We start from the raw sequence: 18536 nt of genomic DNA on the forward strand, positions 1-18536 counted from the left end.
AAATTGTATTCCCAGCCTTAAGACAATTATGAGCAGTGCAAACTATTCCAAACCAACAAGACGGATAATAACTACATCTATGGGCATAAATCCTGACAAAGTTCCAAGTCTGGCCTGCTAATTCCGGTTCTTGACTGAGGGCACAAATAGAAAGGACTCCCATGTCTTAAGGTTGTAGTTTTAAATCATGGCTATAATTCTACAGCAGTGGTGAGAAACTTGTTGCAGGCATCACATACTGACACCAGGGCAAGGTGTCTACTCTAAAAATACCCAGTTTAAACTGATCCTTAGAGGTGGTACAGTATTGTAATTGTCCTATATTTAGTCTTCTACAAAGCTGAAACCAAGGCATATACTATTAGATACTGATAACATACGCAGTAGAGCAAATTATGTGTACTACATTTTCTAAAAGCCACTCGCCAGGAAATTACCCTAGAGACTTAACTGTTACTTAGGCAGTGGCACAGCGGGTGTGGTTCTGGAGGGTCAATAATTAAAATTATATATGAGTTACACCAAACCTCTATACAATTTTGACAACCTATAATCCCCTAAATAGGCAGAATCCTTATTTACATGGTGTCTGGGTTTGGTTTTGCATATATTGAAAGTATGGTGCAGATTGGAATGCGGTAGATTAATAACTGCATTAACGTGAAAAATGTTAGCCTCCAATATCATTGGTTTTCAGTGCTAAGCAAGGCTATCTAGGATATAAGCTAAGTTAGAACAGTGCTGGCAGAGCTGAACCAAGACATTTTGCTGCCTAAGCCAAGGTAATTTGGCACACAAGATAGAAAATCCCACAACTGCTTTTCCCCAGGAGTAAAAATACATTAAAAATATTTTTTTTATTTACAGTCCTTTCATGGCATCTACAATCAGCTGTGACACTGCCCAATGGCAGGGGTGGCATTGAATGTCTGAATTTGATCTGGGCCCAAGTTTGTAGCTCACTGACTATGAATCAGTCTCTCTTAGCCTACCCACCACCAATTGTGATGATAAAATGAGGGCTCTGTATGAAACCCTGCCTGCAAGGATCTCTAGATAAGATAAAAATTAACAAAATGTGAGTGCTCTAGCCCCAACATCTGTGCTGTACAACAGAAGTCAAAGTTCTGTGTTTTACTAACATAAATGACAAGAATGTGTAGTAAAAACAATTTAATAGTGGAAGCAGAATTCAAGCTTGCTTGATACCATTACCTGCTCAACTGTAGACAAGTCAAGTTTCCATACCTGAATTCTCATGTCAGCTGAAGAAATTCATACCATTGTTATTCTTTACCACCTAGTTTTTTTCTGCTAAGTCACATTGAGGATAGATCACAACCATTATTTTATGTCATAGGATCATATTCAACAAAACTGCATCCCTGCTAGGATACTAGTTTACAACACCCCAGTTTCTAGTTCAAAGAACTAAGCAATAGTTTTTTTTCTACTGAACAGTTATGTTGTGTTCCTGGGCAACAAAAATATGTAGATGAGTTTTGCCACTCAAATAGTGGTGGATACTTCTAGAGCCCGTATATATGGAAAAGCTATGTCAACACTGCACTCTTATCTTAATGAACACATAGAAGTCCCACCACTTCATTGTTACCAGGCTACACAACAGCATCGGCTGTTGCATTAGTAAGGGAAATGATGGGATATGAATTACTACATTTTTCACCCATGTCTCTACATTTGTGCTAGACAAATGGCAGTCCCTTTGCTCTCTCCACTGGCTCCTTTTACCAGCTAGCAAATCTAACACAGCGATTTTGCTTGAAAAGTAACTAAAACCAAAAGGACAAGGGACCTACTGCTGCAAGGACATTCTTTCCATCATGAAATAAGAGCGAGGCAGCACCATTTCTCCTCCAAAAGATGACACACTGGTAGGCAGCAAGACATTACGAAGGAATGCCATGAACGTGACAGGCAGAGAAGCAACTCCAATTGATGTCAATGGAGGAAAGTGACCTTGGAATCCCTTCTTACACCAAGATGTCATGCTAGAAAGCAGAGGCATAAGAGGAGGAGAATGGATCCAGTCACTCTCTATGAAATATGGTGCCACCAGCCTTTGATGCCCGCAATGTAACTATCTTCAACAATGAGTTATCAGCCCTTCTAGGAAGGCATCACTGGATACAGAACTCTCCTTAGAGAGGCAGTATTAGAAGGAAAAACCAACCCAGGCTCCAGCTGGATTACATTTGCAGTTCACATCAGGCACACTTTAAGGTGTAATATTGGACAAGTTCAGGGGTGACACACGGCGTGTTGGAGTGTTATTGGCAGATAGTGAAGACGGAAGCAAGAAAGGTGTGGCAATCTCTGTGGACGAGGTCTCCCCTTGATTTCGTAACTGTAAGATTTGCCGCAAGAGGGCCTTCCCTTCTTCTCTTGTCTGGAAGAGAAATGAAGTTGCATGAGCAAAGAGCAAAGACAGTGCAATAACTAGAAAGGGGGCACATGGGTGTTCCTGTGCAAAGATCAGCCATTCTGAATTGCAATCAGACTTGTGGTTCAATGTCAGATCTAGCAAGCCTTTAGATACTGCAAATCCCATGATATATTTCTCCCTGAAGTGGCTACTCCAGCAAAATATTCACCAACTCTGGGGTGAGGAACCTCTGGCTCATGTGTCAAATTTGGCCTGCAAAACTGTTTTCTCTAAACCATGCCCACCTGTCCTATACCCAGTGTTCTATGTGACATCAGGTGTGGAGAAGGTAGAGACATGGCTTTGTCAACTGCACAACCAAGTTTCTCTTTAAGAAAGCTGGCTGTCAAGCATTTGGGAAGTGCTGAACAATGAAACTTTGACAGGTGAGGCAGGGCAACCTACCTGTCGATCATCTGATATCACAATGCCACCCACCTGTCAAAGTTGGCCCAATGGGGTGGGGAACATCTGGCCTGCTGTGCCAAAAGGATTCCCCATGCCAAACCAACTCATCAACAGGATTCTAAATACTTTACTTCCTGTTCATGCTTTCTCTTTATCTATTTCAAGGGCAAGCTGCAGGCCATATAAAGCCCACTAAGAGGTTTTTGGGTGGCCTGCAAGCACATATCTGGACATTTTCATGTTTTATCCATGTAACTAGCAACACATTTCTTACCAAGCAAAAACTAGCTACCTCTATTTCCACAAGGAATGTTTTTTTTTTTAAGCAGATTTCCTTACTTGCTTTTCACAAAGTTCTTTTCATGATCTGGTGTATTATTGATTGGTTCTATTAGTAGAGGTAGATGGGCGAGCACTCTGACAATCCTGAAGGATTTAGATTGTTGTTCTAGAAAAGGGTTGGGCTTTCAGCCTCTCTTTTAGGTTCTTTCAAAATCCTGTGTAAGTATGACTTAACACATGTGTGGCCTCAAATCATTATAGCCATACCCAAGAGTGGTCTCAATGGTGGCACTGTGGGGAAAAGCAGGCATGGGACCAAGTGAAGAAGTCCACAGATGATGTGTTGGCTACTCACGTCATTGAATGCACAGCATTTCTGGGCACAGGCTGAGGCTTCATCCCAGAGTTTACACTTGAAATAATATTGAGCCAGGTAGCGGAAGGCAGTGCTTACTTCCAGGTGCTCCACTATCTCCTAGAATAGAATAAAGGTATTTATGGTTTGGTTCAGGGTAAATTCATTTCTTATATCAATATTTAGTATTAATCTGGGAGAAACTGAGTATTTACAACTTTTTATTTAAAAAATCCAATTTAAATACAATGTTTTTCTTTATAAAAAAAACACAACAACACCTGTTTTTATCCACTCTGTATATCCTTCACTCTTTCATTCCCAAAATCATTTGGAACTGACTCACCCCACAAGAATAGATATCTTGTATGTATTTGATATAGCACTGAGCAGCTTGCTCTGATTCATTCAACTGTTCATGAAGCCTGGGAAAGAAGAAAAAAAAGCAAAAGTGTGTTCTTGCTGAAAGGATAAGACCACCACTATAAGAGAAGAAGCTAACTCCTGTCCACTATAAGTATTCAGTATGTAGTTGATGGGATTATCCTAATAACAAATGACATGCTTTGGAGTAAGCCTAGGTAGCCTATCAAATGTGAGCTGCATTTATAGGGGGGAAAGACATTAAGCAATGTCTTAATCTCTGCGCCTGTTACTCACAGGTATTTCCCAGGGGTCATTTTCATCAAGATAGGCAAACATCCCATTTCCACACTGTAGCAATTTTAGTTTTATATTTATCTTGATATACATAATAAAATACTTTTTTATACTTAGTTTATGTGTAGCCATTAAATTATTGTCAGAACCTGTATGAACGCACATTGTGTGACTCACCAAGAACACATGCGGATACCAAGAACTATGGAAAAACCACTAGTAGTTATCCAGAATATTGCTGCCATAAAGGTCAAAGATAATCTGGAGTACTTCCCCTAAATAATTTCCTGGGATCACAAGGACTAAGAGCTATGCAGAAAGACAGGAAACATCCACATCATATCGCCTGCAGACTAAGATTTCAGTCCAAAAGGCAGTGGTCAGATAAGGAGGTTTTGCCAATCTATCCAAGAAAAGCAATATAAAACTACTACTTACTTTGCTAGTTTCACCAGTGCCATTTTTTCCACATCTCCAACAGCATAGGCTCTCCAATAACACTGTCAAGAAAAAAACAACAAATGCAAAAGTGTCTAGTCCAGAGGCAAAGGTGATATTGCCTACTATCCTGCCTAGCAGAGATGAATGAATAGTATGAAGCATATCAGAAGTAACATAATACAAGAATATAGGAGTGATAACTCCAATAAACCTAGCTCCAAGTTTTAGACAATATTTCCCTCTTTTTTTCGAACAGAGGATGAAGAAAAAAAGCCATCAGAAGATCTGATTGCTATTATTACATGGAAGAAAAGTGCAAACAGAATAAAAGCTCAGTTCTGGAAACTGCTCAATTTTTAGCACTTTCCCCCAGTACCTATGTTCCAGCTACATAACCTACATTCACCAGTCCATTCTCAAGAGGCAATGAATGGACAGAGGCAATTCAATTGTTATAACAAAACAGCACAGCAGAAATACACTAGCATTTCCTTTATCTGGTTCAGGATAATGCCCACTGCTGCTGCTCAAATGGAAATCCATGTCCCGCCCTACCTTTTTGGCTTCCACTAGCTGATTCAATTTCTCGTAACATTCTCCAAGAGCTACCAGCATACGGGAATCATTGGGCCTGTGAAAAACATGAAACTATCAGCTGGCTCACAAAAAGACCGAACAAGCTCAGACTTCTAAAGCTACCTAAAGCCCAATGAGCACAAAGCCTCACTTTTAAATCTTACAGCACAACAGTCTTTTTTTTGTCTACGTCCCAAAAGAAGAAATCAAACACTTAAAACCCAGCTGTTGGAACTTGTTATGATTTCAAAACTGAGTTTTAAAATTTGGATTGTCCCATGCACCCTTCCTTTAACTGTAGAGTAGGGAAGAGTCTGGGAGCAATGGAGAGATACGGGGAGCTATATTAAGTGCCAAATTCTCATTATTTTTTTTGCAAAAGATCAGATTATCTTTTAAATGACAGTTAAAATCCCCTGCCTCTGGTCAATCTCAAGTCTGCACTGAAACGTTAGATTTTGTAATTTGCAGGGCAGCCATGGCAATGCACATCCCTATCTCATTTATAGCAAGCTGACTCCATACACTGATAATGGCAGCTATTAAAAAGAGTTAGACACAAGGACAGTATCTATACTGGGCAGTTTTACCTGAGCTGATGGGCCCGCCGATAGTAATAGAGACAGTAAAAGGGCATCTTAAGGATCTCATATGTTTGCCCCAATCCGTACCATGCTCTGTAGTCTCTTTTATTCACTTCTATGGCATGTCTAGAAGAGAGAAAGCCACAGGAATTCTTTGAAAGAGTATACAGGTATACGGCACAAATGGAGGTAAGATCATAACAGTCTGCATTTGTTAAAAAAGAAATGCACAAGCAGAATCTATTGGGAGAGTAACAACAATAGAAAAAGATCTTGTTAAAAGTACTCCCCACCCTAGGTGGAAACCAGAAGTAAGCCTTCTTTTTTGGAAGGCATTTCCACACGCACCTATATGCCTGAATAGCTGCTGATGTGTTTTTCATTTCCATATATTCGTGTCCCATGAGGGTCCATGCTCCAAGGTATCGAGGATTCAGCTTCAATGCTCTCTGGAAGTAGAGAGCTGCTTTTTCATGCTGTGAGCGCAAACTATAGTAGTTCCCTATGGCAAAAGCACAATGAAAAGTGAGCAGAGAGCAGCCAGGGGCTGGGAAACAACAACTCTACTAACACTCTTTCATGTGAAAGAGGATCATGTCCTGCAGCTTCCTCCCATCCCTCTTCAAGCAAGCAAGGTCTCTCACCAATCACACAGCAGGTCTCAACACGGTACTTGTCAATCTCACATAGGTTGTGGGCCAGATAGCTCAGTTCAGGCTTCATACTCTAGTGGGATAAAGGAAAGCGGTAAGCTTAAGGACAGGAGCCAGTGGGTGGGGGTGGAACTGCAGGGATGGAAACACACTCTTGTAACACCACTGCATGGAAAAAAAGAAGGAACAGCTTTTCAAGCCACAAAATCAGTCAGTAGGTTGTCTGAACTAGGAGAGTACAATGAGAACAACAAATCTTGGGATGTTTGGAAGTCATCAGCAACAGGGACTACCAAAGACTTGGCAATTTCATACAATATCCAGAATAACTTCACAAACTGGTTCAAGGCAACTGGAACATCTCCCTGTAGCAAATGTTTCCTGATTCTGTTTGCCATTATATTCTCTCACTTGATAGTGCAATGTTGTTATTTCCTTACAGACCAAATTTCCCTACTGGGGTTTACCACTAAGAAAACATTAAGTTTAAGGGATATAGACAGAAAAGTTCTGTACACAAACTGAAGGATTGCGAGCAATTTAAGGCTGAGGTAGGGTCATATGCAGTAGCGGCCAGCATGGTAGTACAGGAAGTGACTGCCTACCTGGCTCCCCAATGCAATGCATCGCTGCCAGTTACCAAGACGCCAGGCAGCAGGGAACTCAGCAGAATACAGACAGACAGCTCAGCCAATCCAATGCTCCTCCCACTGTGCCAAGCTCCCTGATCCCTCCCACTCTCCCTTTCTGTAACATGGCTTTGGGAAGACTGCTAAGCAACTGTATCCTGCCCACACCATCCACTGCTCAACCTATAATGTAATTCAGACTGAGAAAAAAAGTACTCACTCTGACATAGAGCAGATTAGAGAAGGTGTCCATATTTTCTATCCTGTAAGGGTCTTGTTTTCTTAGTTCATTGAAGATGGACAAAGCTTTATCAATATCTGAGGAAAGAGAAAGGCAGGCACTCAGGGGGAAAAAGCAGGAAACAAAACACCAGAATGCCCAAATCTGGAAAGATTCACTGACCTCTGATATTGTGATAGGCCACTGCAATCTGAGAGATAATGTAGGTGCTCTTTGAAAATCCTGCATCAATAAGACTCTGGTACTTCTGTAAGGCCTCATCTATCAGCTGCAACTCTGTGTAGATGTGTGCCAGGAAGAACTCCTTTATCCAGGTATCTGGCAAGGACAGGAACTTCAGCTGGCAACAACCACAAACAAAGAGGGACACATTTAGAGAAGCAGTCTACAGCAGCCCCCAAGAACTGCAGGAAAGGTTACAACATGGGCTCGGTTCTCTCCACCCACTCAATGGAAAGAATGCTATCACCTCCAGCTGCTACTGAGTTACTTAAGATTTGCTGGCAAATTCAAGTATTCCAAATCAGAAAAACCACCAAACACAGTATCGACCTCATGATAGTTCATGGATCAAATAGTACCAGAAAATAGTGGCCAGATCTGAATTTATATCCTGCCTTTCCTCCCAAAGAAATCTAGGGCAGCAATCATCACACACCTGCACCTGAGAATCCCACAAATTACCATTTCTTTGTCTGTGATCAAGTTACAAAGCTCCAGCCAGGCCCCCCAGTGCAATGGCAAAACATGGGTAGCTTCAACAAACACATCAATGGCCTCTTTGACCAGGTCCAGCTTTCGTAACACAACTCCATACCTAGGGGGATACAGAGAAAGAGTAAGAGAAACACTACTAGGGCAAGAGCCTATGCCATCCTCGTGCCCTAGTCTGACATATTGTGTGGCGAATTGCATGCACACAAACAGACAAGAATCCCTATTCATTTCACAATCCCAACTTCATCATACCTGGATGTAAACATATGGCTATTCCCTACAGTATGTCATTAGTGCATCACTTCAGTGCTTACAGATAAAGGCCAAATCCATCCAGTTCTCTGGCTTTGCGTTTCTTGCTAAGCTCTACCCGTAGCTCTCTTAGAACTTCATTCTTCACCTGCCCCTTTTCCAACGGACCTGTAAACAGAGTAATCTGTTATTTGGTACCATTAGCAGTACGTGTTTATAAAACCATTTTTAAATATTGTACTGCAAAGATTCTGCCAAAGTTTTGTTTAAAGCAAAGGGTGGTACTATTGCAAAACATTTTGAGGACTACTGCTTTAGACAGATGCTAAACTAGCTCAAATACAGAACAATGTATGATGGGGAAAGGGAAGTTAATTTAACAGTTAAATTTTGCTCATGTTTTGCATTTTCTTTTTTAAAAAAATCAATCAATAGTTAAAGAAAAAATAAGTTGTAGTCTTGGAAACTGTAAATCAAGCGTCAAAAGCCAAACTGGAAAAAGTTGTGTGTTGGTTTCTTACCCAGACTATCCACTGTCTCATCATCCTTCTTTTTTTCACCTGACTGCAAACAAACAAATTTTTAAAAGAATTTTAAGAACCAGCAATTTTCTACCATGAGATGTTCACTGGACATGGGTCCAGCTACTAGAAGCAAAAATAATAAAACTTCACTTTCTAGATATATCACATAATCTTTATGAAGAGAGGGAGGAAATCAAGGAATGGGAACTGATTTATCTTATTAACTCACCAGGTATCTGGAGTACATATATAGGAAATAGGCCTTCTGGCTCTTGCAGCCCCGGAGGAAGTAAGCAGCCCTGTCATACTCTTTCAGATCAAAGTAAGATTTAGCAAGGGTGTAGGCATCCAAGTCACGAGCATCCTCCTAAGGACAAAAAAATAAAAAGTTAAATTCCAATGTAATGAATTCCTTAGACACCGTCTGTCAAGTAACAAAAGCAAATGCTTTTCTTGCTTTTGGTTTCCACTGAAAGACAAAATACAGGGTTGAAAACAGCAGTTCTCAAATAATGTCTGGCTAACCAAATTCCTATTCTTTAATACAATTTGAGCTTCTCTGAGAATAATAGAAAATCAGTTTAATTTTATGATATTTTAAGCTTTGGTGACAAGAGAGCAAAGTGAGAGGGATTAAGCCCACACAAGCTAAAAAGAAGGGATCCTAAGAAAGCAAACTGGTTGCATTAAAAATTGTTTGCCTGGCAAGTGACCCTAGCACTGCTAGAAGCAATATTGGGAACCAAGGGTCCTCTAATCTTTGGATTGCAGCCAGAACCCTTCCCTCCAACTCAGCTACAAAGAACTGAGCCTTAAATAAATGCGCACCTCTCTCATCCCTTCCTTCAACAAGTAAAGCCTTCAAGTGGATAAGACAGGCAAAGTGACTTGCAAATGGAGCCTGCTTGTCTTATTTCTAGCATTAATGTTTCTAATTGCCACAACTTTTTAAAGTTATGATTTTCTAGGACACTACATCATAGCAGCCTCATCTGTATTATGTGTTGCAAAAACAAGCCCTCCTCCCGTACGTACCTCTGTGAGTTCAGGTGCAGGAGGCAGCTCATTAAAGGGCAGAGGGTCCAGGGCAAAAGCCAGCTCTGAGGCCCTACAACAAGAAAGCCCACTGCAGCTTAAAATACACCACTTTCTGCCAGTCTGGGTCACAATACAGTGGTACCTCAGGTTACAAATGCTTCGGGTTACAAACACTTCAGGTTACAGACTCCGCTAACCCGGATGTAGTACCTCGGGTTAAGAACTTTACCTCAGGATGAGAACAGAAATTGTACAGCGGCAGCGGGAGGCCCCATTAGCTAAAGTGGTACCTCAGGTTAAGAACGGTTTCAGGTTAAGAATGGACCTCCAGAACGAATTAAGTACATAACCAGAGATACCACTGTACTCATTACATACAACAGGGGAAGGGAACCTTTTTCTTTACAAGGGCCATTTTCCCTCATACGCAACTTTCCAGGGGCAGCATGATGCTGGGGTGTGGGTGGGTGTGCGCATATGTGTGTGTAGAGGCAAAGAGTGGGAGGCACAACTGATGCGATTCTCACCAGCAGGCAGCCTCCTATGTTTCCAGGCTCACTGCATCCAGGCAAAAACCCTTGAGGACACAGAGGAGGGCCATGGTAGTGTGTAGCCTGGGGAAGAACCATAGCCAGGAGGCAGTTTCAAGAGCAGGACACAGCAGCTTGATGAGCTGCACTTGGCCCCCAGGACTAAGGTTCCCCAACATGCACAATAGCATGAAGAGACTCCCCATACACAGGGCTGGATTTAGGTTTGATGAGGCCCTAAGCTACTGAAGGTAATGGGGCCCTTTATATCTCCAGCTGTCCTTTGTCAACAACAAATTGTTGCTGTTTTTTGTGTTGTATATATGCTATATGGTAATTTATGGATCTAACAGGTCCAAACACAACACAAAACACTATTGCTGTATGTAGGTTTTATTTTATTTGTTTTTTAGCTTGTATTTTGGAAATTTACATCCAGGTTTTTTTTAATTTAAATTTTTTTGGGGCCCCTCAAGCGAGTGGGGCCCTAAGCTATAGCTTGTTTAGCCTATATGTAAATCCAGCACTGCCCATACATCCTCACATGGCAGGCGGCCTGCAACCCGATATGTATAGCTGGCACTTCAATGTGCACATTGTGCACAGACCCATCATAAGCCATAATACTTAAGCAACCTTAGTAACAGCAGAACGGCGTTCCCCTAAAATAGGCAGCCAGCCCCCTATTACAATTTAGCTGTGCAGTAGCCGGATGACACCTGGCTATGCCAAAGAGTTAGCAAGGGGCGCGCTCGCTGCCGAGGTCTTTTATTCCTCGCCCTTCCCTATGGCGACAGCATCCCGTCGCCCCAGAGCGCCCCATGCAGCCTGCGGAGCCCCAGTTTTGCTGGAGACCCTGAACGCAGCCCTCCCGCGACTCGGTGGAGAGCACGCGAAGCCGTTTCTCCGCCACCTCCGCGGCCTCCTCACCACTTCCCGCTGTGTTGCAGGCCGCGCTCCCGGCTCCGCTCCGCCACGTCCAGCAGCTGCTTCTTGATCCCGCGCAGGTCGGAGAAATCCGCACTGGTGGACCCGGCCACAACCGCTGGCGCCGTGGTAGTCGCCGCCATCTTCCCGCAGACGCAAGCGCCGACCAACCAAAGCCAAGCCTCGCTCCTCGGCTCGCGCGCGACGCAGCCCCGCAACCCTATTGGAGGACGCCGCTCGGCTCCTTCACGCGGCCTTCGACTAATGAAAACTGGAGGCCTGGAACTCCTGGACCCTGATTGGCCGAGAAGTGACAGCCTGGAGAAGGCGCGAGTGAGATAAATTCCGAGCCCGCCGATGGTTCTTCCTCGGCATCCCTCTCCGACAGGATGAGTGATGTTGCTCTAGCAGGGGTAGGCAACCTAAGGCCTGGGGGCCGGATCGGCCTAATCGCCTTCTCAATCCGGCCTGCGGACGGTCCGGGAATCTGCGTGTTTTTACATGAGTAGAATGTGTAATTTTATTTAAAATGCATCTCTGGGTTATTTGTGGGGCATAGGAATTCGTTCACCCCCCCCCAAATATACTCCAGCCCCCCACAAGGTCTGAGGGACAGTGCTCCGGCCCCCTGCTAAAAAAGTTCGCAGACCCCTGCATGGCATGCAGGAGCTTGAACTAGGCACCTGCTCCGCGATTTAGGGAGCAGATTAGAGTATGTTTATCCTACCTACGTCAAGGTAAAAAATGGTGCAATACCTCCTTATTTATTTTCTTGTATTTCCTAGATATAAGGAAAATAGGTATTTGTACAACATGAATGTGCAGTCGGAATGGGCCTAAAGTTCTGTCTCCTATTCCTTTGCAATCCACTCACCTCACAGAGTGTTTGTTGTGGGGGAGGAAGGGAAAGGAGAATGTTAGCTGCTTTGAGACTCCTGAAGGGGAGTGAAAGGCGGGATATCAAATCCAAACTCTTCTTCCTTTGCAATCCTAGAAACCTAAAAAAAATACCAAAACTCTGCTGGTTTTTGCTTACTGACAAGTGATTGATGGATGATCAACACGGTGTTTTCCCGTCCAGCAGATGCACACCCATATGCTGTTCTTTAGCATTATTGATTATATTGCACATAATCATTGCATAAATCTGGTATTCTATGAAACACTTGGTGCTTTGAAGTTGTAATCCTATGATACTTTCCTGGAAGTAAACCCCATTGGATTTAGTACTAGTGGCACTGTGGGTTAAATCACAGAGCCTAGGGCTTGAGGTCGGCGGTTTGAATCCCTGCGACAGGATGAGCTCCCGTTGTTCGGTCCCTGCTCTTGCCAACCTAGCAGTTTGAAAGCACATTAAGTGCAAGCAGATAAATAGGTACCGCTCCAGCAGGAAGGTAAATGGCGTTTACGTGCGTTGCTATGGTTTGCCAGAAGTGGCTTAGTCATGCTGGCCACATTACCCGGAAGCTGTCTGTGGACAAACACCGGCCTATATAGTGAGATGAGCGCCACAACCCAGTCGTCCACAACTGGACCTAACGATCAGGGGTACGCTGCTGGGATTTCCCTGCACTATGCGTAGTCTATCACTTGCAGTTGCTGTTTACTTCTGTGTGAGTTAAGAGTCCATAGTCTCTGGCTGGACTACACTTCTCATCCAGTTGGGTAGTAAGTCCTGCAGCAGGGGATGCTGGGAGTTGTGGTCCACCAGTGTCTGCTGGAGGCTACTCCAAGAGTGCTGCAGGAGACCCCTAGTGGTGCAAAAGTGTATTCCATTTCTGACCTTACAAAAGAAAGAAACAAGACATAAGGTGCTTCTGTGCCGACGCTCTTTTCAGGAGGGATTCACATACTAGTAAATTCAGGATGTGCAATTAAAGTTGATTTGCAGGTCTTCCAAAAAAGTATTATCTTTCCCTATTGCAGGTTTGTTGTGCAAGAAGGAAATTGAGGGCAAAATGCTGTGGAACGTGTGAGAAAACACTTGCTTTGATGTCACATCTAGCCTCTCCACAAACAAATCTGAGCAAATGCTCATTAAACTGCTGACATTGTCTAATTGCTCTACAATCATATCAGGATGAATGCTCAATAAACAGGGTGTCTGGCAGTGCCCAGAGTGGAAAAAGGGCCTTTTTCAAAAATTGGACATTGTATGCAGCCTGAATTAGTAACAATGGATAGATGCCAGTTGCAAATAAATATTATGCAAGCTTGGTCATTCCAAAGTTTATAGCCTTATTTACTAAATATAAGTAAAAATGGGCATGCTTAATTAGATCACTCTGTAGGCCCTAGAGTCTAATGCATCAGGAAATTTTCTAGTCCAAACTAAAATTCCCTTAAATTGTATGGAGTAATTCAGAAGTTTCCAGAAAACCCATATTACTGGAAAGAACTTGTTTTGTTTCTTTGCAAAGCTCTTTCTTCCTGCTACTCTTTAAAAAGCTTCCTGCATATAATACTCTCTCCAAAAAAACAGAGCACGGGTTTCTTTTGCAACCTCTCGCCACTCTGAATGTCTCCACAGAGATGGGAGAATTATTATTACAGTTTTCCACACACACCCCATCCCTTCTCACACTCTAGTCTCTGTCATAAGGGTTCTAAGTTTACGCCATAATGATCTCACAGAGGTGTGCATTAGGGTCAGAAGTCAGCACCATAAAATAAGAGCACTGATTAGCGCGATGCAATCAGACTCGCACTTTGATTATCATGCTGGGGAAATGTTCTGATATCTTTTAAATCAGCAATTGTCAAATCTCCTACATTAACCTGGATCTCTATGGGTACATAAATGGTCTATGGCTACTAGGAGCTATATATAGATAACTACGTAGTTACAGAAATGTACAGTTATTTAGAACCCTGTCTGAGGTGTTTTCTGAAATGGATATTGCTTTGTGTGATTTGCAACATGTTCATATGCAAAATTAGGCTGACCAAAGCATGCTGATTTCAGTTGGTTGAGGTATACCTGAAGTACACATCATACCTTTAAAGGCTTTCCACGGAGAGCAGCAGCATAGGCAAGTGAGGATCCCGCTTACAGAAGCAGACCCAGAAAGGAGGTACCAGGTGGCCTTGAGAAAGGATGTGCTAGGTGGCCTTCTCTCTCCACTGCCCTGCCCAAGGAGGTTTTGAAATGTATTAAATTGGGGAAGGGAGAAAGGTCACTTTGTCAAGGACAATTCAATTTGCATCTGTTCTGATCTCTGCAGATAGTAGGGCTGGGCGATATCTGGTTTTCAAGATCATGATATATCACCAACTAAACATCACATTATACCAATATATCACAATATCTGAAATCAGGATGGAGCTTTGTAGAGGCTGGCTTCACGGTTTTTCCCACATTGTGAGTTTTGCATAATACCCCCCACACACACCCACCCACCATGATTTGTGATATATTGCCGGGTCAAAAAATTATGAAACTGATATCACAGTATGGACTTCAAACCAGTTTGGGACGATATATCAATATATCAGACCCTCCAAGTGTCCCTATTTTCCAGGGACATCCCTGATTTAGAGTAGCCACCCCTGTTTCTTATTTGATCCTGGAATGTCCCACTTTTCCTTAGGATGTCCCTTTTTTCATTGGATAAATGTTGGAGCTGTCTGCAGGGAAGGTTTTTTTTAATGTTTAGTGTTTTATTATGTTTTTATATATGGTGGAAGCTGCCCAGAGTGGCTGAGGCAACCCAGTAAAATGTGTGGTGTATAAATAGTAAAATTATCATTATGTAATGGGACATCCCTATTTTCATCAGAGAAATGATGGAAGGTATGATATATCACCCATCCCTTGCAGGTACCATACTTATCAGTGTCAGCTGAGGGAGGCAGTGGAAGACAGGAGTGCCTGGTATGGTCTGGTCCATGGGGTCACGAAGAGTCAGACACTACTAAACGACTAAACAACAACAAAAATGCCAGTTTTATCATCCCATTGTTCTGACTGACTATTAGGCGGCTTGTTGAAGGCTTGGGCACTTCTGGTTGGCATGTGCCATGTGCACAGAACCAGACTGGGTAGGTGATTTAACTGATGGACAGGCAGCTAGATCTTAAATTTATAAGGCCTCTCTCTTAGCAATTCCCCTCGGACAGAGCTGAGTGCTCACATTATTTTTGGTTCCAGTTAGTGAGCAGAAGATGGCGCTTTGGGCTTTTCCTTGAAAGCTGGAGTGAAAAGGGCGAAAGGGTACTGATTGCTAAGAGTTCAGTAATCCAATTTCTCCAGACTGGCTTCATAATGAGAGCTCATAATTCATTCTGTCACTCTACTATGTAATAGATGCACCTTTTAAGTGACACCCAGGGCTGGCTTTTAAAGCAGGAGGCTAATTAAATACGCCGCGCATGAAGCTGATAACATCTGAGAGAGCTGCAGATTAACTTAGCTGACATTAAGTGGGGAGACGTTGGGAAAGCAGGAGTTAGTTCATCACATCATTGCACAACGGCACAATTTTAGACTAATAATCTCTGCTCTCCCCTGGAACAACCTGCTAGTGAGAGAATGACCGAGAATCAATAAAAAGATGAAGGGTAATGTGTCCATTACATGAATAAATTGCTAAGATGCAACAATTATTGGGCTATGAGCGTTTATTTGTAAGGTTATGGACCCCAAGCCCACAGTTTATGCTAAGAGAAATTCAGCCAGAATAATCTTTGATGGGGCAGAGAGCATTGTGCAGAAGTGGACCAATGTTGCATACTTATGAACAAATTTTGAACTCCTAAGAGGAACGGAAAAATCATTGTCCATCTATAACAGCTAGTAATGCACATTTGTACTGTATCTGAATTTTGTGTGTTAGTTGTATTCATTTTAATGGGTTTTTACACAAACCTCTTGTGTTTTTAAATTCCATTTCTGTCTAAAGATAACTAGATTACGTTTAACCTTTGGACAGGCTTGCCAGTCTGAAACCAACGTTGGCTCTCCTTTTAGGGTTTCTCTGGGCAGTATCTTTCTCAACCAATTAATTGGAAATGCTGAACCCAGCCAGGAGCGGGTGGGTAAGGAACTGGAAATGAGATGTACCAAACAGCACTTCTTAAGCTGTACTGTAGGTCTTTCTAGGACTTATTCCCACTGCATAGGATTGCATCTTTAATCTGTTTTGCCAATTGGTAAATTGCTGTCTGCTTTGGAGTCTCTTGTTTTCTTGGCTTCTTATCTGTCTGTACTTCAGCCTGTCTCTATTTGCCTGCTCTTCTCTATTTTCTTGATACTCTTTTGTTGGTCAGATTAATCCTATTTAACACTTCCATCCATTCTCTCTCTTGATCTTTCCCCACCTACTCACATTGCCACTCCTCTCTCCTTGCAAGTGTTTGAACAGTATCTGGAAATGTGTATTTTCTCCCCAAACCTGAGATCTCCACCTGTTCTCCCCATCCCTTTCCTAATAGTCTTATCTTTCTCAGATCAAGAACCTGTGGGCAGGGTTTGCTCTTTTTAACTTAATCATTGTGCAGTGACGGGTGGTGATTGAGGATGATGATGATTACTATTCTAAAATAGGGCACTACTCAACTAATGTTTAAGGTAAAGGACCCCTAGATGGTTAAGTCCAGCCAAATATGACTATGGGGTGTGGTGCTCATCTCGCTTTTCAGTCTGAGGGAGACGGCGTTGTCCACAGTCAGCTTTCCAGGTCATGTGGCCAGCATAACTAAACCGCTTCTGGTGCAACGGGACATCGTGACGAGTGCCAGAGCGCATGGAAACGCCATTTACGGTACCTTCCCGCCGCAGCAGTACCTGCTCACCCTATTGCACAGATTTGAACTGCCAACCTCCCAGTTGGCAAGCCCAAGAGGCTCAGTGGTTCAGACCACAGTGCCACCCACGTCCCAACCAGTATAGAACAGACCCACAACAGTGTATATATAGGTCACTCAGCACAGCTCACACTGCTGTTTTCTCAGCATAAGGACTTGTAGATAAGACCATGGGGAGGTGGCAAGTCCTCTTTAAAATGTATCCTAAGTGATTCCATTCTACCTTGTGTGTGCATTAGCCCTTATGATAAACTACTACTAGCAACTGAAGTAGCAAGACTCCAGGCTCACATCTCTTATTTGCCTAAGTGTATAGTTCTAAGATGTGAGAGTATGTCACATTTTGGTCTGATGTGCATAGAACAAGCTGCATAACTTAACTATTTTATTTTATTTTATTTACAGGTGTCTAAATTTGAGGCCCTCTTTGAGAGGAATGCCCCAGGCCAAATGGCCCTCCTGGACCCATCGCTAACAGGTCCTGTGTAGACATGCCCTAAATGAGCAGGTGTTGCTGTAGATAACGGCTGCAACAACTGTGATGTCTCACAGTATACTAGTGAGGTCTGAATGATGGTCCACAATTTATCCTCAAGCACAGTAAGAGCGAGTCATTTTTAATCAGCTGCTCAGCAGGGAGAGAGGTGCCACACAGGACCACAGAAAATGGGGGAATAGATTCCCAGGATAAAAACCCACAGCCAGTGTGTGTGGAAAAGTCATCTAATGTGCACTGTGGGTTCCCTTCTTCAGTAATGAGAGAGAAAGAGCTTACAAGGCATTGAGGTCTTGCAGATGCTTAGAGATTGATGAGAACTCTTAACGCAGAGTTCCTGAGACTTTCTTCATTTTCATGGTTGTAGAAAAAGGTTTGTTAAAAATAGATTCAGAATTCAAACTTGGAACATGATAGTTATTGAGAGCGGGCTTCCCTCATACATTTTTAGCTCTCTTTAAATTGTGGTTGGAATTGATACCAGAATCAGCGGATTTACTTTTAATTAGAAAAATTTGAAAACTGTTTTGAGCTTGGGTTTTATTTATGCAGGGAAACAGAAGGATGTGATCCTTTAACAGCTGTTCACATGAACTCCTGAGTTCACTCCTAGTTACCGCAATGATAGAATGAAGATGGAGAATATTCAAAATACAAGATAAAAATGATTTTAACTTACAGAATATGTCTGTAATGAGCACAAAATCTCCAGCATGATAAATGAGATGTGAAAGGTGTGTTGGGATCTACTATTCGCAATTTTATCCCCTGGGATAATATGGGATGTATTTCCATAAGACATAGAAAGGCAGCACATACATTAAATATGAAAAATACATATTCTTTACAATGCACAATTGACCTATGGAACTAGGTTCCTTTGGGAGGAAGGATGGGATATAAATTCAATAAATAAAAATAAAAGTCAACTGCCCCAACAGATCCCTGAAAATACATAAATGTATAACAAGT

General features: G+C 42.5%; 1 protein-coding gene and 1 long non-coding RNA gene across 2 annotated transcripts; one reads left to right on the forward strand and one right to left on the reverse strand.

Moving 5' to 3' along the window:
• Window positions 1-1158: 1158 nt before the first annotated feature.
• CDC23 (cell division cycle 23) lies at window positions 1159-11483 on the reverse strand. Its single transcript, XM_083726375.1, has 16 exons — window positions 11267-11483; window positions 9804-9876; window positions 8998-9135; window positions 8766-8808; window positions 8307-8412; window positions 7960-8092; window positions 7438-7615; window positions 7255-7352; window positions 6397-6478; window positions 6101-6254; window positions 5759-5878; window positions 5148-5223; window positions 4590-4651; window positions 3838-3916; window positions 3492-3611; window positions 1159-2410 (listed from the first exon to the last, which is right to left on the reverse strand). The coding sequence occupies exons 1-16, from the start codon at window positions 11404-11406 to the stop codon at window positions 2240-2242; spliced, it is 1773 nt and encodes a 590-aa protein (XP_083582501.1). The 5' UTR covers window positions 11407-11483; the 3' UTR covers window positions 1159-2239.
• A 138-nt stretch (window positions 11484-11621) lies between these two features.
• LOC310838771 lies at window positions 11622-16244 on the forward strand. Its single transcript, XR_014561160.1, has 3 exons — window positions 11622-11676; window positions 15084-15304; window positions 16195-16244. It is a non-coding gene; the product is annotated as an uncharacterized lncRNA (long non-coding RNA).
• Window positions 16245-18536: the final 2292 nt, after the last annotated feature.

Source organism: Podarcis gaigeae (genome assembly GCF_964106915.1).
Source record: "Podarcis gaigeae genome assembly, chromosome: 2".
NCBI lineage: Eukaryota > Metazoa > Chordata > Lepidosauria > Squamata > Lacertidae > Podarcis > Podarcis gaigeae.

Bases quoted from the DNA above. Each gene is read 5' to 3' on its own strand.
- CDC23 (XM_083726375.1), bottom strand. From the start codon at position 11,406: ATGGCGGCGACTACCACGGCGCCAGCGGTTGTGGCCGGGTCCACCAGT. The intron at 8,809-8,997 runs GTGAGTTAATAA...GTTTGTTTGCAG, and splicing joins ATATGTACTCCAGATACCTG to TCAGGTGAAAAAAAGAAGGA. The intron at 8,093-8,306 runs GTAAGCACTGAA...GTATCCCCCTAG, and splicing joins GATGGATTTGGCCTTTATCT to GTATGGAGTTGTGTTACGAA.